At 43.9% G+C, this 21,672-nt stretch overlaps 1 protein-coding gene across 1 annotated transcript in view; it reads left to right on the top strand.

Annotated features, from left to right (window-relative positions):
* The window catches only part of LOC311109257 (lethal(3)malignant brain tumor-like protein 4), a gene marked incomplete at its 3' end in the record, with an annotated part of 75,348 nt that extends 53,939 nt beyond the window's left edge, over positions 1 to 21,409 (top strand). The window contains exons 15-18 of the mRNA XM_084152094.1: positions 2,413 to 2,595; positions 4,227 to 4,376; positions 16,984 to 17,051; positions 21,348 to 21,409. Of these exons, the coding sequence (XP_084008220.1) occupies positions 2,413 to 2,595; positions 4,227 to 4,376; positions 16,984 to 17,051; positions 21,348 to 21,409 (463 nt within the window). The remainder of the gene's footprint in view (positions 1 to 2,412; positions 2,596 to 4,226; positions 4,377 to 16,983; positions 17,052 to 21,347) is intronic.
* Between the last annotated feature and the right edge of the window lie 263 nt (positions 21,410 to 21,672).

The raw sequence follows: 21,672 nt of genomic DNA, 5'->3' as shown, positions 1-21,672 counted from the left end.
GGAATTCGTTAAATTCAGGGCCAGACTTAAGATGCGTAGAGGGAGCTGGGCTTATGGACTGTGATGGAGCGTGAAGGCTGTGTGATGGTGTTAGAGGAACCTCTTCTTTGTCTTCTTCCTAGCTGTGTCTACCAGTGTTTCCTTTACCATTTATAGGCGGGTACGGCCCCCCAGTTAGCTCTGTTGGCCCCCAGCTGACAGAGTTTGGCCACTTGGTTGACAGTTCTTGTGTCAAATCACGCCTGGATGTTGCTTTGGGGGTGCCCAGCCTTGAAAGTAATCATGGGGGAAACATGTATAACAAACTAGAGCGGTTGGCCCTCAACCCAGTGACTTGCTTCAGTTGCTTGCTGTGACACTTATGGTGACCCCCTCCTCCACTCGTTGCTGTATTTTGTCGGTCATGGTTGGCCAGCTTTGCAGCCAGCAGAATGTGAGAGTTGTCAACTGTATCTGTAAATCTGTACTCTCCCACTGTTAGCCAAGGCCTTAAAGGGATACTTCAGGATTTTGGCAATGAGGCCCCTTATCTACTTCCCTAGAGTCAGATGAACTCGTGGATGCCATTTTTATGTCTCTGCATGCAGTTTGAAGGAGGTTGTTAACTAGCACTAGCGCAATTGCTAACTATTGCTAGCAGATACCATAGACCAGGGTTCTTCAATTCCGGTCCTGGAGGGCCGAAACACCTCTGTTTTTCATCCTCTCCTTCTAATCAGGGGCTAATTCAGACCTGGGACACCAGGTGAGTGCAATTAACTACCAGGTAGAAATAAAAAACAGAAGTGTTTCGGCCCTCCAGGACCGGAATTGAAGAACCCTGCCATAGACTTTCAGTCATTGTGCTAACGCTAGTTAGCATTGGCTCGCAAAACTACCTCTAACTTCCATCATACTGGACGCAGAGACATAAAAATGGTATCCATGAGTTCATCTGGCTCTGGGGAGTTACAGCCTCAACTTGAAAGATGTGGAGTCAGCTAATTCTGCAGATGGGGCTGCGGGTCCCCTCAAGCCTGTGTGGAAAGGTAACAGTGTGCTACACATCCTTGTATTTTTAAGGGCAGTGAATTTGAGGTATTACTAAATCTTTCATCACCAATGTTCTCTTAGTCAGTCACGGGGTGTGTGTGTACCTGTGTGTCTAAGTGCGTACCTGCATTATTTTGTGTTTGTGCGTACTTGTGTGTGAGTGAGTGTTTTACGAGAACAGCGTCACCTTCCCAGGCAGCCAGCCAGCTGGAGCCAGATGGAGTTCCATCCCCAGATGTGAATAAGTTAAGTCCCAAAAAATAAAGTGTGTCTCAGTTCACTGCTGTCATTGACACAGCATCAAGCTAATTAGTCACAGCACCCTCAGGGTGGCCTTTCCAAAAATCCAAAGGCATTAGACAAATGTCAATGGAAAAAAATGGGGTTTCTCTGTCTGTCTCTCTGTCTCTGTCTCTCTCGCTCTGTCTCTCTGTCTCTGTCTCTGTCTCTCTGTCTCTGTCTCTGTCTCTCTCTCTCTGTATCTGTCTCTCGCTGTCTGTCTGTCTCTGTCTCTCGCTCTGTCTCTCTCTGTCTGTCTCTCTGTCTCTCTCTGTCTGTCTCTCTCTCTGTGTCTCTGTCTCTCGCTCTGTCTCTCTCGCTCTCTGTCTCTCGGTCTCGCTTTCTTTCACTCCATTTCATACTTCATTTGCTGCATTCTCTAATTTCTTCATCCCATTTGTTGGCCTCTTCATTGTGGTTTGTCTTGTTTATGTCGTCTTGTTGTTGCCGTGAGTCACGGTCCAAAGTGGAATTCGTTAAACTGAACCAAAAGATGCATGAGCGGGGGAGGGAAGGAGAGGAGTTGAATCCTCAGACAGATGGAGAGAGCTAGCCTCTGAATTTCTAAAGCAGTGATTTTCTGCAGAAAAGGTGCTCTGGCTCAGCAAAGCCTAGAGATGCATATAATTAAATACTTTGAGCAGCCACACAATAGCAATGTGTCTCTACTCTTTACTGTTTCTGGTTGGCCTGGACCTCAGCACCACACGCTGAGCAGTTTTTACACTGGCTTTCTCCACATGGTCATTTTGAAGGGCTGGTTTGACTAATACGCTGTGACAGGCCAGGCCAAATGAACCCTCACACACAAACATGTCCTGCTGCTGCATCCTGGGCTGGCCGGCTGAGAAGGGCTTTTAAAGTATCGACAGGCTTGAGGCCCTTTCTTTTCTCCCTCTTTATCTTCCTGGCTCAGTCTTTCTGTCTACTTTTCTCTCTCTCACTGTCACTCTCTCTCACTGTCACTCTCTCTCACACTGTCTCTCTCTCTCACTGTCTCTCTCACACTGTCTCTCTCTCTCACACTGTCTCTCTCTCTCTTTCTCACACTGTTTCTCTCTCTCACTCACTCCTCCCTTCTTATTTTTCTCCTCTCCACAGTGCCTTCGGCTGTCCCTACTCTGACATCAACATGAAGAAGGAGGTCGTGCTGCCTGACCGGCTGGGTGGCGAGAAGCAGATCACCTTTGTCCCTGTACACTTTGTCCAGAAGACCAAGAGGCTGTGCACCGCCGACGACCAGGAGGAAGCCACGCCACCTCGGGATGTTCCCATGGAGACCAGGTGAGGGGGTGTGATGTCATTGTGATGATGTGTCAAGATGGCCAGCTGGCCCTGTTTGAAAATGGTTAAAATGCTTCCTTCCATCCTCACTAATCTAGCATGATAGGATAGGTGAAAGCAACAGTTCCACTTCATAGCTTTCACCCATTCAGACATGTCAGATATAAGTGATGACTTCAAGGAGTGGAGGAAGAAAGGATGCATTTTCGAAGTCTTTAAACACTGTGTCAGTGTCGCCACCCAACTGAGATTTCTAATTGAAACTGCCTACAGCCTTGGAAGGAGAGGAGACTTGGCTAAATGTAATCCAATGTTTCATGTTCCACTGAGGGGACCTGATACTGTTCTAAACTAGCAAAATAACAGCTGTCGTGACATTTTTAAGGCTTTATCTAAAAGGCATAACGGAGGACTGCACGCCACTCTCTGCAAATTCCAAGGTTAGAATGTTTCCATCAAGCGATGGAGACGAGGCAGATCACGTTTTGTTGGCTTCTCTGACGTTTAAGAAGTTTAAGGGCGGTGAATTGCATTTTTCCACAGTGTCCACAGCAGATACATAAGCGTTTAGTATCAGAAGCGTTTGGTTAAACGCCGACTCAGCACCGCTGATCAGCTTAGTTTACACGCTGCTCAGATGGATTTTCTGCAATTGCATTGGGTCTGCTCCATTTATCTAGGCCTGGTCGGGCTGTGGATGGCTAGCCCGCCAGAGTTTACAGTAGGAAACTTGTCAAGTTTAAAGCCGAGCGGGAACGGTTTTAATATAAAACAAACTTGATTATCAACTCCGCTTTTTTAAATTCCCGTCAGAGGCGTCTTTAATGTGTCAGATGTAATGTCAGATTGAAATTTCACATGTTGGGCTGTTTAGAGAAGCTAATTAAATTGATGCTGTGTTTGTGATATGATTTTGAATGGTGTCAAGTTGTGGTACCTGCCAAAGACTCTCTTTAAGAGTAGACTTGTGGTTACTCATGAGGATGTACTGAAGATGTTACGTTCAAGGTCAGCATTTGCTTTATTGATTCATCAATCATTTACAGTACATGAAAATGTTTCCTTAAAATGTTTTATATTTTGATCTGGTCGTATAGTACAAAAGCAAGACCATTTGAACTCCTGCACGCGTCTCTCAGTATGGACTACGGAGGCATCTACCTGTTGAGGGTGTCTAGCCACTAGTCTTACAGCATCCAAAAACAGTTCTGTGTTATTATTCCACTGTAGTACTGATAAAAACATTTGTTCATGCTATGGCAACACTGTAACGTGTGGTTGTATCCAGTTGAGCCCATATTCATGTCTTTTAGCAGAGAGTGTCCTCACCTGAACTTCATGCCACCTGTTAAACACACATTTGATCTTTAAATAATTCAAATCAACTATATGTAGACGTCCCACATCTCCTCTAAGGCTATTTCCAGTCCCTGTTGATTTTCTGACCGCCTGCCTGTCTGTGTAGCTGTCTTTCTAATGTTCATCCTCCTGTTCTCTTTTCCGTCTCTGTTCACTGCCCTTTCGCTCTCTCTCCATCTCTCACTATAACCTCTCCCTTTTTATCCTCTCTCTCCCCCTGCCCACACACCCTCTCTATCTCTGTCTCTCCCCTCTCTCGCTCTCTCTCTCAGGGCAACGCTGTCGGGTTACGAGGGGGCTGCTCGTCTCAGAGGTCGCCCCCCAGCCAACCCCCTAGTGAAGAGAGAGCCCAAGGAGGAACCAGCCACGGCTCAGGGACAGAAACTGCTCTCTCTGGGGAAGAGAGGCCGGCTACCCAGCAGGTACACTATACACTACACCTCAGACCATAAGGCCTTCTTAACCCTGTTACGCTACTGAGACATCTGAGCTGTACTGAGCTGGCCTGATTATGCGTCCATGCTGCAAACGACAACGTGAAAGGAATATAGAAGTCAGCACTGTATGGTTCGGGTCAGCACAATATGCGGAAATGGTATTGCTATATCTCCGTACTCTCAGCAGGTCGAAGACGTGAGGCCGTCCGATCTCCCTACTCACAATTGATACCGTGTCGGGAGAATATGACCTATAATTGTGTGGAGGTAGGGTGGTTATGCAAATCTGTGGCTACCGTTTCACCACTCTGCATCTTCGGATAAGACTGGTTACTCTGGTGAACCATAGTAGTTGTTGACCACGTTGTTAGGATATGTGTGACAAGTGATGGATTTTTGAGTGAGAGGAGGTCATTGCTGAGCGGAATTTCTTGAAATGAAATCAGTATGTTTTTCTTTTTGTTTGAAAACATTCTGCAGGAGTTTAGGAGGTCTGGTCAATTGTACTGTACATCTTCCAAATGGCAGCCATCTTGAATCGTACTTTTGTCCAATTTCCTTCTCTGTCAATATTATATGAAAGCGTTAGCTGTCTCATCTTATAGCACCACTTGCATCTCCTCTCTCTGAGTCTCAGAGTGGGACCCGCTCTGCGTCTCTGTACTCTCTAACAGGGCCTTTTTAGACAGCCGCTTGCTCTGACACCTGGCTTTTAGCGAGGCCCCCTGGGGCTCTTCTCGGTGGGGTTGACAGGGTGTTGATGCAGGGGCACTGATCCAGAACTGGCCCTGGGCTCCACTCAGCTCAGTCTGTCTCTATGGATAGAGTGTGGTCAGAGCACTTCGATGCAGTGCAGATCACATTTTACATTTACATTTTAGTCATTTAGCAGACGCTCTTATCCAGAGCGACTTACAGTACATTATTTTTTCATACTGGCCCCCCGTGGGAATCGAACCCACAACCCTGACGTTGCAAGCGCCATGCTCTACCAACTGAGCTACACAGAGACACGAGTAGGGCTGGGGAAGTCAGGGACCTCGCGATACGATATTATCATGATACTTAGGTGCCGATATGACTCTCACGATTCTATATGTATTACGATTCTCACGATTCTATATGTATCCAACATATTGCACACTATATGTCTGCTGCAGAGAGAAAATTAGTTTTGGTCAGGGAAATAAAAGTGCTGAAGACATGTTGGCTCACTATTTTAAAAGAAGATGGAGAACAAGATATAGGATGAACAATACCGGCTCAGGGACAGCCGACTATGTCATACTTTTGTTAACAAATCGATAGTTGGAGTCAAAGTATCGTTTTTATAATATCGTCCAAAATAAATTTGCGATATGTAGCTGTATCGATTATTTTTTTCCTCCATCACTAAATGCGAGGCATCAGTTTAAATATGCACACACACACGTTCGCACACACACAAACACTCGCACGTAATGCTGGATTGATTAAATTGAACATCCAATCTCCCTACGCCCACAAAACCTATTTAAAATAGAACTGATCCCTGCTGGATCTGCAGCATTGATTCAAGTCAAACCAAATATTGCCACAATACATTTATAGCCTCAGTCTCATTTCTGAATTTGCAATTTATTAAATAGCTACAGAACCCTACAGACCTGTGTTTTCCCCCTATCCATACCTCGGCCACTATGATTTACCCTCTCCTGTCACCAGACTGATGTGGCGTGGGAGTAAAGCTCATGTAAATGCAAATGCTCTGTCATTACAGAGCCATACTTTGGCAGATGTTACCTGAGGGATGGATGGATGGATGGATGGAGGGATGGAGGGATGGAGGGAGGGATGGAGGGAGGGATGGATGGATGGAGGGAGGGAGGGAGGGCACAGTAATGTCATATAGAGCAAGCAGATTATAGAACCCTGCATCCTGAGTGGCGCAGCGATCTAAGGCACTGCATCAAGTGCTAGAGGCGTCACTACAGACCCTGGTTCGATTCCAGGCTGTATCACAATCCGGCCGTGATTGGGAGTCCCATAGGGCGGCGCATAATTGGCCCAGCGTCGTCCGGGTTTGGCCAGGGTAGGCCGTCATGATTTTCCCTCATACTGCCCGCACTAGCCAGGTTCTCCTGTTGTTAGGGTTAACCAGGTTATCCTGGGGATAGGGTTAGGAGGAGGAACTGATGGTTGAACCCTTTGAAAGATTACTGCATGCCTTGACGATTATGTAAGTTTCCTGTTATATATATATATATATATATATATATATATATATATATATATATATATATATATATATATATATATATATATATATATATATATATATAAAAATGGAGTGGAGTTTGTTATGTAAGACATCTGTATCAATATTTCCTGAACTGGCATCCCTCCCTCACGATGCAGTAAAAATGAAATCCCAGTATGCCTTTATTCTGTAGTCAAGTGCAGCAAATGCAGCAGATATATTTTGGCTCATCTCTATCATATTCTGACCATAATCTCCTTGAGAAAGGACGGCAAAGGCATAGAAATTACATCATTTTTTTATGCACAGTCACTTTCTATAGGATTCATGGATTCATGGATTCTATAGGATTCATGGATCGTTCCACGGAATGACTGCCTTTTGCGTCCCTTTTTAATATAGACCTGGAGATTTCAATAAATCACATTTATTTAGCATTTTGACATGTCGCTCTGTGCACCCTCTGTGACTTCTAGGAAGATTTAAACCCACCATCATTGTAAAGCCTTAGTTATTTTGTTGCTTTCACAGTCATTTCTGAAGATGATTATTTATTTCATGTGATGAGTGATTCATTTACGTCTGTCCCTCATTTTAATGTCAAACTTGTTACGTGAACTGAACTCTCATTTTAAAGTGGTGAAACAAATATTTTTTTCAAAAGAGACATTGAACATTTTAATAGTCAAACCATAGTGTAAAAGCAGGTGAGCTGGTTCTACTCTTGGCCATTTTCTGGTGTTTTGTGATGCCCATAGATACAGTGAGGGGAAAAAAGTATTTGATCCCCTGCTGATTTTGTATGTTTGCCCACTGACAAAGACATGATCAGTCTATAATGGTAGGTTTATTTGAACAGTGAGAGACAGAATAACAACAAAAAAATCCCGAAAAACTCATGTCAAAAATGTTATAAATTGATTTGCATTTTAATGAGGGAAATAAGTATTTGACCCCTTTGCAAAACATGACTTAGTACTTGGTGGCAAAACCCTTGTTGGCAATCACAGAGGTCAGACGTTTCTTGTAGTTGGCCACCAGGTTTGCACACATCTCAGGAGGGATTTTGTTCCACTCCTCTTTGCAGATCTTCTCCAAGTCATTAAGGTTTCGAGGCTGACGTTTGGTAACTCGAACCTTCAGCTCCCTCCACAGATTTTCTATGGGATTAAGGTCTGGAGACTGGCTAGGCCACTCCAGGACCTTAATGTGCTTGTTCTTGAGCCTTGTGATTTGGGTCATTGTCATGCTGGAATACCCATCCACGACCCATTTTCAATGCCCTGGCTGAGGGAAGGAGGTTCTCACCCAAGATTTGACGGTACATGGCCCCGTCCATCGTCCCTTTGATGCGGTGAAGTTGTCCTGTCCCCTTAGCAGAAAAACACCCCCAAAGCATAATGTTTCCACCTCCATGTTTGACGGTGGGGATGGTGCTCTTGGGGTCATAGGCAGCATTCCTCCTCCTCCAAACACGGCGCGTTGAGTTGATGCCAAAGAGCTCGATTTTGGTCTCATCTGACCACAACACTTTCACCCAGTTCTCCTCTGAATCATTCAGATGTTCATTGGCAAACTTCAGACGGGCCTGTATATGTGCTTTCTTGAGCAGGGGGACCTTGCGGGCGCTGCAGGATTTCATTCCTTCACGGCGTAGTGTGTTACCAATTGTTTTCTTGGTGACTATGGTCCCAGCTGCCTTGAGATCATTGACAAGATCCTCCTGTGTTGTTCTGGGCTGATTCCTCACCGTTCTTATGATCATTGCAACTCCACAAGGTGAGATCTTGCATGGAGCCCTAGGCCGAGGGAGACTGACAGTTATTTTGTGTTCCTTCCATTTGCGAATAATCGCACCAACTGATGTCACCTTCTCACCAAGCTGCTTGGCGATGGTCTTGTAGGTCATTCCAGCCTTGTGTAGGTCTACAATCTTGTCCCTGACATCCTTGGAGAGCTCTTTGGTCTTGGCCATGGTGGAGAGTTTGGAATCTGATTGATTGCTTCTGTGGACAGGTGTCTTTTATACAGGTAACAAACTGAGATTAGGAGCACTCCCTTTAAGAGTGTGCTCCTAATCTCAGCTCATTACCTGTATAAAAGACACCTGGGAGCCAGAAATCTTTCTGATTGAGAGGGGGTCAAATACTTATTTCCCTCATTAAAATGCAAATCAAATTTATAACATTTTTGACATGCGTTTTTCTGGATTTTTTTGTTGTTATTCTGTCTCACTGTTCAAATAAACCTACCATTAAAATTATAGACTGATCATTTCTTTGTCAGTGGGCAAACGTACAAAATCAGCAGGGGATCAAATACTTTTTTCCCTCACTGTAGGCAGGCAAGAAATGTTTTAACAATTTCAACATTTTTATGAAGCTCACATTCAATTGCCCCTTCCTGTTGCACACAACATGCTTCCATCCCCCTGTCGCAAGGGGATTAATGACTGATTTAAGATGAAATCATCAATCCTGTTAGGGTCAGCGCTGTTTGCACTCATTTGGCACTTAATGGGCACTTACTGTAGTATTTTTTTAATATTTATTATTATTTAATTTTTTCATATGCTATTTATGACAGAGTGTACAAGTTAGGTGAAATCAAATGTTGTTGTTTTTACTTCTCAAAAGGTACAGAATTGGTTTTCATCCATTTGTTTCCATTTAAAAACCGGATATATAATGAATCCTTGATTAGTTTCCTGGGCCGTCCTACCCCCTCGCCCTCTTTTCATCTCATTAATCATTCACTGTTTGTCGACTCTACTTTAAATTGGGGAGAAGAGACCCCTCGAGAGTTTGAAATAATGAACTTGATTCTCTTTGAACTGGTTTGTGTATTATGAAACATCAACTAACTATTCCTCTAGGATGGTGTTGGCTCAACATTGCTGATCTTCAAGGTTATTTCAGTCTCTGGTCAGTCTTGGAAATACTGACAGTTCTTCCATGGGAACTTCCTTTAGCGCCTCGATTTCGTTCTCTCGTTTTCACTGTCAGGCTCAATTCAAAAGCACTGCTGCTACTGTACATTATGTATTTATATAGCGCCTCGTCTCATACCTGTACTGCAGTGGTCACCAATCTTTCCTGAGTCCAAAAGCAAGCCGAGATTTACCACTCAGATTTTTCTAAAAACATTAGCCTATGCAACATTAACCTATTAAAAACAGTACTGTAGCAATGAGGTTTGTGCAGTAGGCTATATGCCTAATACATTATCACTGCATATTGGCTCTGCTTGATTTGCCCTGATAATGTTGTTCTTCTCAGACCATTTTGAAATTTTATTTAAAACATTTAGGTGTGTTATCACACTAGTAATAGATAATTTGTTGTATTACTTGGGAGGCACAGCTGAGTGAGTATAATAATTAGCTTTTATTTTATTTTGATTGATTACCTGCATCTGATGGTCAGTCTGAGGGGAGGGAGAGAGCAGCGGTGAGGCTGCCTCTAACGCGACTCACCGTCCCTCCGTTCTCCCTCCCTGCGCTGAGAAAAGGAGACAGTCTTCCAGCCGATGGCGAAACTCAAGTCGCACTGCATTATTTCTGACTCGTGCCAATTCATGTTACTCTTATGAAGTCGCTAACAATAGCAACGCAAGCTTATCGAAACACTTTGCTATGCTCATTCATTGCAGCTGCAGTGCTGGTTGTAGCGTGAGTGGAAGTAGGGAGAACGCGCATTCTATGGCTTATAAAAGTGTTGAACAAAGTGTTTACAGTGCTGAATAATAACTTAAACATTAACTTACTTTGCTGTATTCATTGAGTCTCTCTCTCTACTCATGGTTTTAAAAGTTTTGAAATCTCACGGTATCAACTTTGCTGTGCTCTCAAAGCTTCTTTTTACAGCCTATGGCTCGAGAAAACTGTGCAGACATGGTGATCTGAGCTATCTGATTAGCCAGCGGTAGGCCTAGGGGTGCACTTGATTTGCTCTCTGGGCCTGCCGGCTATGCAGAGTTCTACCTTTTAGACACATGAAATGGTTCAAAATGGGAACACTTTGCCTTCCCAGCGCTAGGGCTGCTGAATCAAGTGCACCTACCCCAACGGTGCAAAACAAAAACACAATACGAAGAAAGCAAGGCTTTATTGTTGTTTTTTAATAGAAATTATAGAGAGCGAATGCGTTCGACTGGTTGGTGACCGCTGCTGTACGCTATGTGCTATAGGCAATTCTTCTTTCAGAGCATTGCATGTCATACTGCACACTGAGTACAAAACATTTGTAAGGGACATTTTTTAAGTCAGGCCACTCTCAAAGCCATGGTAACACAAAGCACATGGCCTTTCTGCACTACCCTGACTACCCCTCCACATCGCTCTGGCCAAACGCCACGCCCACTAGCCTGACTACCCCTCCACATCGCTCTGGCCAAACGCCACGCCCACTAGCCTGACTGCCCCTCCACATCGCTTTGGCCAAACACCACGCCCACTAGCCTGACTACCCCTCCACATCGCTTTGGCCAAACGCCACGCCCACTAGCCTGACTACCCCTCCACATCGCTCTGGCCAAACGCCACGCCCACTAGCATTTCTTTCTTCTCCACGATGAGTCTGGATTTGTTTTCCTCCCCAACGTCTTGTAGAATGCGAACACATTCTGAGCGTTATGACTGGTCCCACAAACCGATGGGTTGGGCCAGAGCCGTCTTACACAAATCATGAATTAAGTCATTGGCTTTGATACTCTTGATTGGTTAGAGACGATCCAATCATTTATACATTTTTGTACAACGACCCTCATTTTGACGTCAGCACAAACGACTTCTAGGACAGCGGCTTTCAGACTGAATGTATGAAGCGATCGATAGTGCAGCGGAATTAAATTCAGGATGAGTCGTCATGCAATTTCTGGCCAACTTAAAAAGTTAGTTCTTACTGTGGGAATTTAAGGTTAGGCCACTCTAAAATATTTTGGGATTAAGTGACCAATTCAACAAGGTTAAACATTTACACTTTCTCACTTTATTATTGAAGACGTTAGTCCCACACTAGAAGAGGTGACAATACTGTAGTCGAAGGTCTGAATTAAAAGCTTATCGTTTCAATGGTTCTCAATAGTTTGCGCTGCAAACTTGACTTGACATGTTTACATAGGAGATACTATTCTTGTTCGCATCATTTTCAGTCACTATCTGCTCTCACGCAGCAGGGTCTAACATTATCTGTGTGAGATGACATTTGCAGTAGATATGATTGGGGATTCAGGTATGGTCTCTGACTGCTTCTAGATCTGTCAATATCCTCCTGTAGAGGTAACATCATCCAGGAGGAAGGGCAGAGGCTCAGTATAGTCTCCCTTTTAAATCACTGTCTGACAGGACATGACAACGAGGGGACTTGTTGTGCTTTTTGGAGGAAACTCATTAAAGGTTATGCTACCGTAGAATTACTAGAACAGACGTTCCCATTTAAGTCAATGTCATTTATGTATATAGCCGTGTCCTTTCTAGTTATGCTTCTGTGATGCGCCCCTCTAAGCTCAATCGTTCCGCCAGATATATTCAGGCCAGGCATCATGCATTCATTTCCCTGCCTCTGAGCACATACTTGAAGACGTCTCGCAGTTATGACAAGAGAAGAGAATTTGCAGTAGCCGTAACTTTTTTGAAAACATGCACCTGTGTGATGTGTTGATGTAGTTTGTCCACAGACACCTGGTCCAGGTCTTTCTCGTAGAGAAAACGGTCCCACTTTAAACAAAGTACATCTTATAAAGGCTTTATAAAGCATTACATAAAGGCTTCATAAGCGTTACATAAAAGCTTCATAAGCACTACATAAATGCTTCACAAATCATCTAAGTATATGTCATCTATAAATGGTGTATAAACATACATAGTGTGTTATGTCACATTTGGCAATTCACCCTATAGTGGGACTGGTTAGATCATCCTTTATACACCGTTTATAGAGTATGACAAATGCGTATAGATTTGTGAAGCATTTATGTAGTGCATATGAAGCCTTTATGTATGCTATATAAAGCCTATGTGGGAACTCCTTCAAGACTGTTGGAAAAGCATTCCAGGTGACTACCTCCATGAAGCTGGTTGAGAGAATGCCAAGCGTGTGCAACGCTGTCATCAAGGCAAAGGGTGGCTATTTGAAGAATCTCAAATATAAAATATATTTTGATTTGTTTAACACTTTTTTGCTTACTACATGATTCCATATGTGTTATTTCATAGTTTTGATGTCTTCACTATTATTCTACAATGTAGAAAATAGTGAAAATAAAGAAAAACCCTTGAGTAGGTGTCCAAACTTTTGACTGGTACTGTACGCTGCTGGTACTGTTTGTTTGTTATCTATCCTGTTGCCTAGTCACTTTATCCCTACCTATATGTACATATCTATCTCAATTACCTCGTACCCCTGCACATTGACTAGGTACTGGTACCCCGTGTATATAGCCAAGTTATCGTTACTCATTGTGCATTTATTCCCTGTGTTATAACATTTCTATATTTTCCTCTCTGCGTTGTGAAGTGCCCGTAAGTAAGCATTTCACTTTTAGTCTACACCTGTTCTTTACAAATAACATTTTATTTTTATTTGATTAGAACAATGTTTTATCTCTATGAGGCAGACTTGGATCAGGTGTGGCTCTATGGTGTTTCTCCTACAGTCTACTTTACTGTATGAGAAAGAACTAAGAGGCCAAGCTGCCAAGCTGCATCGCAGCCCACTATTCAGCTAGCACTGAATAGCTGTGGACATGCTATCACGACCACTATTCACAGAGCTATCATTACTTTAACCTCAACACTAGACACAGATGTTTTTCTCTGCCAAGAGAACATTGCCCATTGATGTACAGCAGTTTGTAAGATGGTACAATGTTGTTAATGCTATGAAGCCAATGTACTTTTAAAATGGGATATCTTATTATATCATGGTGATATACTTTGATGTAAGTCATCCCAGGTTTATAAGAGGAGGTGACATCGTACTTAAACTAAAACAAAGAGAGGCATTCTGGCAGTACTCCTTAGACACTGTGGATCCTAAGGACCAAAGTAAAAAAGCCTACCATCAGTAACACACTACGCCGCCAGGGACTCAAATCCTGCAGTGCCAGACGTGTCCCCCTGCTTAAGCCAGTACATGTCCAGGCCCGTCTGAAGTTTGCTAGAGTGCATTTGGATGATCCAGAACAGGATTGGGAGAATGTCAGATGAAACCAAAATATAACTTTTTGGTAAAAACTCAACTCGTCGTGTTTGGAGGACAAAGAATGCTGAGTTGCATCCAAAGAACACCATACCTACTGTGAAGCATGGGGGTGGAAACATCATGCTTTGGGGCTGTTTTTCTGCAAAGGGACCAGGACGACTGATCCGTGTAAAGGAAAGAATGAATGGGGCCATGTATCGTGAGATTTTGAGTGAAAACCTCCTTCCATCAGCAAGGGCATTGAAGATGAAACGTGGCTGGGTCTTTCAGCATGACAATGATCCCAAACACACTGCCCGGGCAACGAAGGAGTGGCTTCGTAAGAAGCATTTCAAGGTCCTGGAGTGGCCTAGCCAGTCTCCAGATCTCAACCCCATAGAAAATCTTTGGAGGGAGTTGAAAGTCTGTGTTGCCCAGCGACAGCCCCAAAACATTACTGCTCTAGAGGAGATCTGCATGGAGGAATGGGCCAAAATACCAGCAACAGTGTGTGAAAACCTTGTGAAGACTTACAGAAAACGTTTGACCTGTGTCATTGCCAACAAAGGGTATATAACAAAGTATTGAGAAACTTTTGTTATTGACCAAATACTTATTTTCCACCATAATTTGCAAATAAATTCATAAAAAATCCTACAATGTGATTTTCTCATTTTGTCTGTCATAGTTGACGTGTACCTATGATGAAAATTACAGGCCTCTCTCATCTTTTTAAGTGGGAGAACTTGCACAATTGGTGGCTGACTAAATACTTGTTTTCCCCACTGTGTGTGTGTGTATGTGTATGTATATGTATATGTGTATATATATATATATATATATATATATATATATATATATATATATATATATATATATATATATATATATATATATATATATATATATATATATATATATATATATATATATATATATATATATATATATACACACAGTATCTCACAAAAGTGAGTACACCCCTCACATTTTTGTAAATATTTGAGTATATCTTTTCATGTGACAACACTGAAGAAATGACACTTTGCTACAATGTAAAGTAGTGAGTGTACAGCTTGTATAACAGTGTAAATTTGCTGTCCCCTCAAAATAACACAACACACAGCCATTAATGTCTAAACCGCTGGCAACAAAAGTGAGTACACCCCTAAGTGAAAATGTCCAAATTGGGCCCAAAGTGTCAATATTTTGTGTGGCCACCATCCATTTCCAGTACTGCCTTAACCCTCTTGGGCATGGAGTTCACCAGAGCTTCACAGGTTGCCACTGGAGTCTTCTTCCACTCCTCCATGACGACATCACGGAGCTGGTGGATGTTAGAGACCTTGCACTCCTCCACCTTCCGTTTGAGGATGCCCCACAGATGCTCAATAGGGTTTAGGTCTAGAGACATGCTTGGCCATTCCATCACCTTTACCCTCAGCTTCTTTAGCAAGGCAGTGGTCGTCTTGGAGGTGTGTTTGGGGTCGTTATCATTTTGGAATACTGCCCTGCGGCCCAGTCTCCGAAGGGAGGGGATCATGCTCTGCTTCAGTATGTCACAGTACATGTTGGCATTCATGGTTCAGACCCATGGGGTGGCGCACAATTGGCCCAGCGTTGTCCAGGGTAGGGGAGGGAATGGCCGGCAGGGATGTAGCTCAGTTGGCAGAGCATGGCGTTTGCAACGCCAGGGTTGTGGGTTCGATTCCCACGGGGGGCCAGTATGATTTTTATTTATTTTTTATGCATGCACTCACTAACTGTATAAGAGCTCTGGATAAGAGCATCTGCTAAATGAAAAAAATTAAAAAATAAAATGGTTCCCTCAATGAACTAGCTCCCCAGTGCCGGCAGCACTCATGCAGCCCCAGACCATGACACTCCCACCACCATGCTTGACTGTAGGCAAGACACACTTGTCTTTGTACTCCTCACCTGGTTGCCGCCACACACGCTTGACACCATCTGAACCAAATATGTTTATCTTGGTCTCATCAGACCACAGGACATGGTTCCAGTAATCCATGTCCTTAGTCTGCTTGTCTTCAGCAAACTGTTTGCGGGCTTTCTTGTGCATCATCTTTAGAAGAGGCTTCCTTCTGGGACGACAGCCATGCAGACCAATTTGATGCAGTGTGCGGCATATGGTCTGAGCACTGACAGGCTGACCCCCCACCCCTTCAACCTCTGCAGCAATGCTGGCAACACTCATACGTCTATTTCCCAAAGACAACCTCTGGATATGACGCTGAGCATGTGCACTCAACTTCTTTGGTCAACCATGGCGCAAGGCCTGTTCTGAGTGGAATCTGTCCTGTTAACCCGCTGTATGGTCTTGGCCACCGTGCTGCAGCTCAGTTTCAGGGTCTTGGCAATCTTCTTATAGCCCAGGCCATCTTTATGTAGAGCAACAATTCTTTTTTTCAGATCCTCAGAGAGTTCTTTGCCATGAGGTGCCATGTTGAACTTCCAGTGACCAGTATGAGGGAGTGTGAGAGCGATGACACCAAATTTAACACACCTGCTCCCCATTCACACCTGAGACCTTGTAACACTAACGAGTCACATGACACCGAGGAGGGAAAATGGCTAATTGGGCCCAATTTGGACATTTTCACTTAGGGGTGTACTCACTTTTGTTGCCAGCGGTTTAGACATTAATGGCTGTGTGTTGTGTTATTTTGAGGGGACAGCAAATTTATACTGTTATACAAGCTGTACACTCACTACTTTACATTGTAGCAAAGTGTCATTTCTTCAGTGTTGTCACATGAAAAGATATACTCAAATATTTACAAAAATGTATATATCAGCTAAGTGCAATGGTCAGGTCACTCTGAGGAAGACGTCAGCTTGACGTCAAAACGTCAGTCACATGTTTTTATCCTGTACAATGGATTAAAGTGAGCTAAAATAAATTAATCTGCTTGTTTTGTTAAGTGCTCCAACTCCTTTCTGCCTCGAATTAGTCCTTTTGGAAGATTTTCTTGGTAAATCCTTCTCATCATGGCGATATACTGTACTTTGATGTAAGCCATCCCAGGGGTATATCCACTCCTTTGTAATGACTTAAAAGCAGGTCCTCCTCAATGCTGGCCCTAGAAGTGAATTGCTTCCTCTGTAAGATAATATCTTTCTTTCTCTTTCTCTTTCTCTCTTTCTTCTATAGGCTCACAACTAAATATCTGCGAGTCAAGGAGGAGGATGAAGAGATTGACTTGAATAGCATGATCGAAGGTAAGGCATGATTTGGCCATTTCCCGCTTTCTCTCACTCTCCCTCCTCCTCATTGAGTGGACTGTTTCAATTGAAACAGCGCGGGTAGATGGTTCACAGGTTGTCGTTAATTGGTATTAGTGATGTGCTGTCATCATTTGGATGCGTTCACTCGCTTCGCTGGCTCTCTGGAATATCATATGTTCATATGATGCAAAACGCGTCATAGCGGTTGTATTTCTGCTTGAACGAGGAATAGCTCAGATACACATGAAAACATGAAATAACCCCAGGAATCTATAGAAATTGGTGAGTCTTTCCTTTAAGGAATTAACCTCTAACTCTCCTCATTTCTTTGTGAGCCATGTTCCATACACACACTGAACACACACACACACACACACACACACACACACACACACACACACACACACTGAACACACACACTGAACACACACACTGAACACACACACACTCACACACACACACACTTACACACACTGAACACACACACACACACACTTACACACACACACACTGAACACACTGAACACACACACACACTGAACACACTGAACACACACACACTGAACACACAAACACACAAACACACACACTGAACACACACACACACAAACACACACACTGAACACACACACACACACACACTGAACACACACACACACACACACTGAACACACACACACACTCACACACACACACACACACACTGAACACACACACACACACACACTGAACACACACACTGAACACACACACACACACACTCACACACACACACACACTTACACACACTGAACACACACACACACACACTTACACACACACACACACTGAACACACACACACACACACACTTACACACACTGAACACACACACACTGAACACACAAACACACACACTGAACACACACACACACACACACACACACACTGAACACACACACACACACTGAACACACACACACTGAACACACACACACACACACACTGAACTCACACACACACACACACACTGAACACACACACACACACACACACACACACTGAACACACACACACACACACACTGAACACACACACTGAACACACACACACACACTTACACACACTTACACACACTGAACACAGACACACACACACACACTCACACACACTGAACACACACTCACACACAGTCACACACACACACACAGACACACTCACACACACACACACTTAATCCTGTGCTCTGTTGTACCCGTGGACGGGGTCAGAATGCCCTTTAAAGTTAAGTCTCATCACCCAACGCTATTCAGCCAGTGACGGGTTTTAATGTTTTTATTGTATAAGCGGCTTGCCGGCTGCTTAGCATTTGACAGGTAGTTACTCTCTACGAAGATAGCTGGTTTTGCGAACAAGCAATATACATCACTGGAGGGTCGGAGACCCAATTTCACTTGAGGTAATTGATGTCAATCACGGTTGTTACGGGGCAATTTCTCTGTGAAATTGGTCTTTTTCAAGTAGCAAGGCAGTATTAGTCATAAGTCACTGGATCACCTGGCCCCGCAATCACTCATTTTGATTACTGTGAGCACAGGTGTAATTGAGTTCAAGAGTCGTTCAAAATCTAAAGTAAAACACAAATCTTTAGATACAGTTCATTTGGAAAGTATTCAGACCCCTTTACCTTTTCCACATTTTGTTACGTTACAGCCTTATTCTAAAATTGATTTAAATCGTTTTTGTCCCCTCATCAATCTACACACAATACCCCATAATGACAAAGCAAAAACAGCTTTTTAGACATTTTTGCTAATGTATTAATTTAAAGAACTGAAATATCACATTTACATAAGTATTCAGACCATTTACTCAATACTTTGTTGAAGCACCTTTGGCAGCGATTACAGCCTCGAGCTTTCTTGAGTATGACACTACAAGCTTCACCTGTATTTGGGGAGTTTCTCACTTTCTTCTCTGCAGATCCTCGCAAGCTCTGTCAGGTTGGATGGGGAGCGTCGCTGCACAGGTATTTTCAGGTCTCTCCAGAGATGTTCAAGTCCGGGCTCTGGCTGGGCAATTCAAGGACATTCAGAGACTTGCCCGAAGATACTCCTGCATTTTTTTGGTGGTGTGCTTAGGGTCGTTGTCCTGTTAGAAGGTGAACCTTCGCCCCAGTCTGAGGTCCTGAGCGCTCTGGAGCAGGTTTTCATCAAGGATCTCTCTGTACTTTGTTCCGTTCATCTTTCCTTCGATCCTGACTAGTCTCCCAGTCCCTGCCGCTGAAAAACATCCACACAGCATGATGCTGCCACCACCATGCTTCACCGTAGGGATAGTGCCAGGTTTCCTCCAGACGTGATGCTTGGCATTCAGGCCAAAGAGTTAAATCTTGGTTTCATCAGTCCAGAGATTCTTGTTTCTCATGGTCTGAGAGTCCTTTAGGTGCCTTTTGGCAAACTCCAAGCGGGCTGTCATGTGCCTTTTACTGAGGAGTAGTTTCCGCCTGGCCACTCTGCCATAAAGGCCTGATTGGTGGAGTGCTGCAGAGATGGTTCTCCCATATCCACAGAGGAACTCTGGAGCTCTGTCAGAGTGACCATGGGGTTCTTGGTCACCTCCCTGACCAAGGCCTTTCTCCCCCGATTGCTCAGTTTGGCCGGGCGGCCAGCTCTAGGAAGAGTCTTGGTGGTTCCAAACTTCTTCCATTTAAGAATGATTGAGGCCACTGTGTTCTTGGGGACCTTCAATGCTGCAGATATTTTTTGGTACCCTTCCCCAGATCTGTGCCTCGACACATTCCTGTCTGGGAGCTCTACGGACAATTCCTTCAACCTCAGCTTGTTTTTTTCTCTGATATGCACTGTCAACTGTGGGACCTGATATAGACAGGTGTGTGTCTTTCCAAATCATGTCCAATCAATTTAATTTACCACAGATGGAGCAATCAAGTTGTAGAAACATCTCAAGGATGATCAATGAAAACGGGATGCACATGAGTGCAATTTTAAGTCTCATAGCAAAGGGTCTGAATACTTATGTAAATAAGGTATTTAGTTTTTTTAGTTTATAATACATTTCTAAAAACCTGTTTTCGCTTTGTCATTATGGGGTATTGTGTGTAGATTGAGGGAGAATTTTTTTAAAATCAATTTTAGAGTAAGGCTAACGTAACAAAATGTGGAAAAAGGGAAGGGGTCTGAATACTTTCCGAATGCGCTGTAGGTTTTTCTTTTCACTACTCAGCAATGGTGAGGCCCAACAACATCTAGATTCCTTCATCTATTCGGATAACTTCATTGATTGCTATGAGTTGGTGGGTGGTTTCCATGGCAACCAGAGCCTCCGTCCCATTTTGAATATTTCATCGCAGTCAGCAGGAGAGAAGTGCACAGGGAGGGTTAGTGTGTGTGTGTGTGTGTGTGTGTGTGTGTGCATTTTCGTCGTTAAGCTGTCAAAGAAAGCTGTCAAAGAAACACGCCGACGTCTGAAAGGAGCCCTTTTCGGGCCGAGTGCATTTCACTTGCGGTCTATCGGAGTGCGATACTAATTTTAGCTCTGCTACCCGTGACGGCAGCTCTTCCTGTGAGGATGATAAGAGGAGGGGAAAGAGCTCTAGGTGTGACAACAGAACGCATTACTGCCACGGCCGGAGCAGCTGCCAGCCAGACCACACACACACACACACACACACACAGACAGCCAACACACGCACACACAACACACAGACAGCCCACACAGACAGCCAACACACACGCACACACAACACACAGACAGCCAACACACACGCACACACAACACACAGACAGCCAACACACACGCAAACACAACACACAGACAGCCAACACACACGCAAACACAACACACAGACAGCCAACACACACGCAAACACACCACACATACAGTAAACACACACGCACACACCACACACGCCTTACCTCCAGGCCACAAGGCCCCAATTGCTTCTGCCATGAGTTTGTTCTCTGCTGCCTCACCGAACTGAGCAAACTGATCCCTACTCTACTGTGGAGGATTGATTCTGGGGCCTGGATTTCATTCCGTACATTCTGTACTGACAATGTGTTAAGATTGTGAGAGAACACCACACAAAGAGAAATGAAACTGAAAAACATGCAGGAATCTCATACTTCTCACTCCCCGCAGCAGAAATGCCCATTCTTCCTTTGTTTTGCGGGACTCTTTTTTTCTTTTTCTTTCAGTAACTGTGGGATGGCAAGTTGTCAGAACAGAAGAGACTTGCCGGGTCACCCCACCCTTGGACTCTCTCATAGCTGAAATCCCTTCTGAAAGGGACAGATGTGACAGACTGTGACACAGTGACAGGTGTGAAGGTGGCGTTTGGTTCGTGTTAGGACTACTTCAGTCGCTTTGATTCGGCCTACCGCCGTGGCAAGAGAGAAAGGAAGGGAGAGAGCAATGGTGATTTGCACAAATTGTGTGGTGGAGCCACGGGCAGATGACAGGTGACAGACCACTGAGGGAACGGAGATTAAAATCATTTCCTCATTTTCTATAATTTCTCTCTCCTCTCCTCTTCTCCTCACCTCTCTCTTTTCCTCACCTCTCTCCGTTCTCACCTCTCTTTCATCCTCACATATCCTCCTTTCCTCTCCTC

The sequence above is a fragment of the Coregonus lavaretus genome (assembly GCF_964263955.1).
Source record: "Coregonus lavaretus genome assembly, chromosome: 34".
NCBI classification, from domain to species: Eukaryota; Metazoa; Chordata; class Actinopteri; order Salmoniformes; family Salmonidae; genus Coregonus; species Coregonus lavaretus.
The sequence above is the reverse complement of the archived record's forward strand: the minus strand, read 5'-3'. Positions and strand labels throughout refer to the sequence as shown.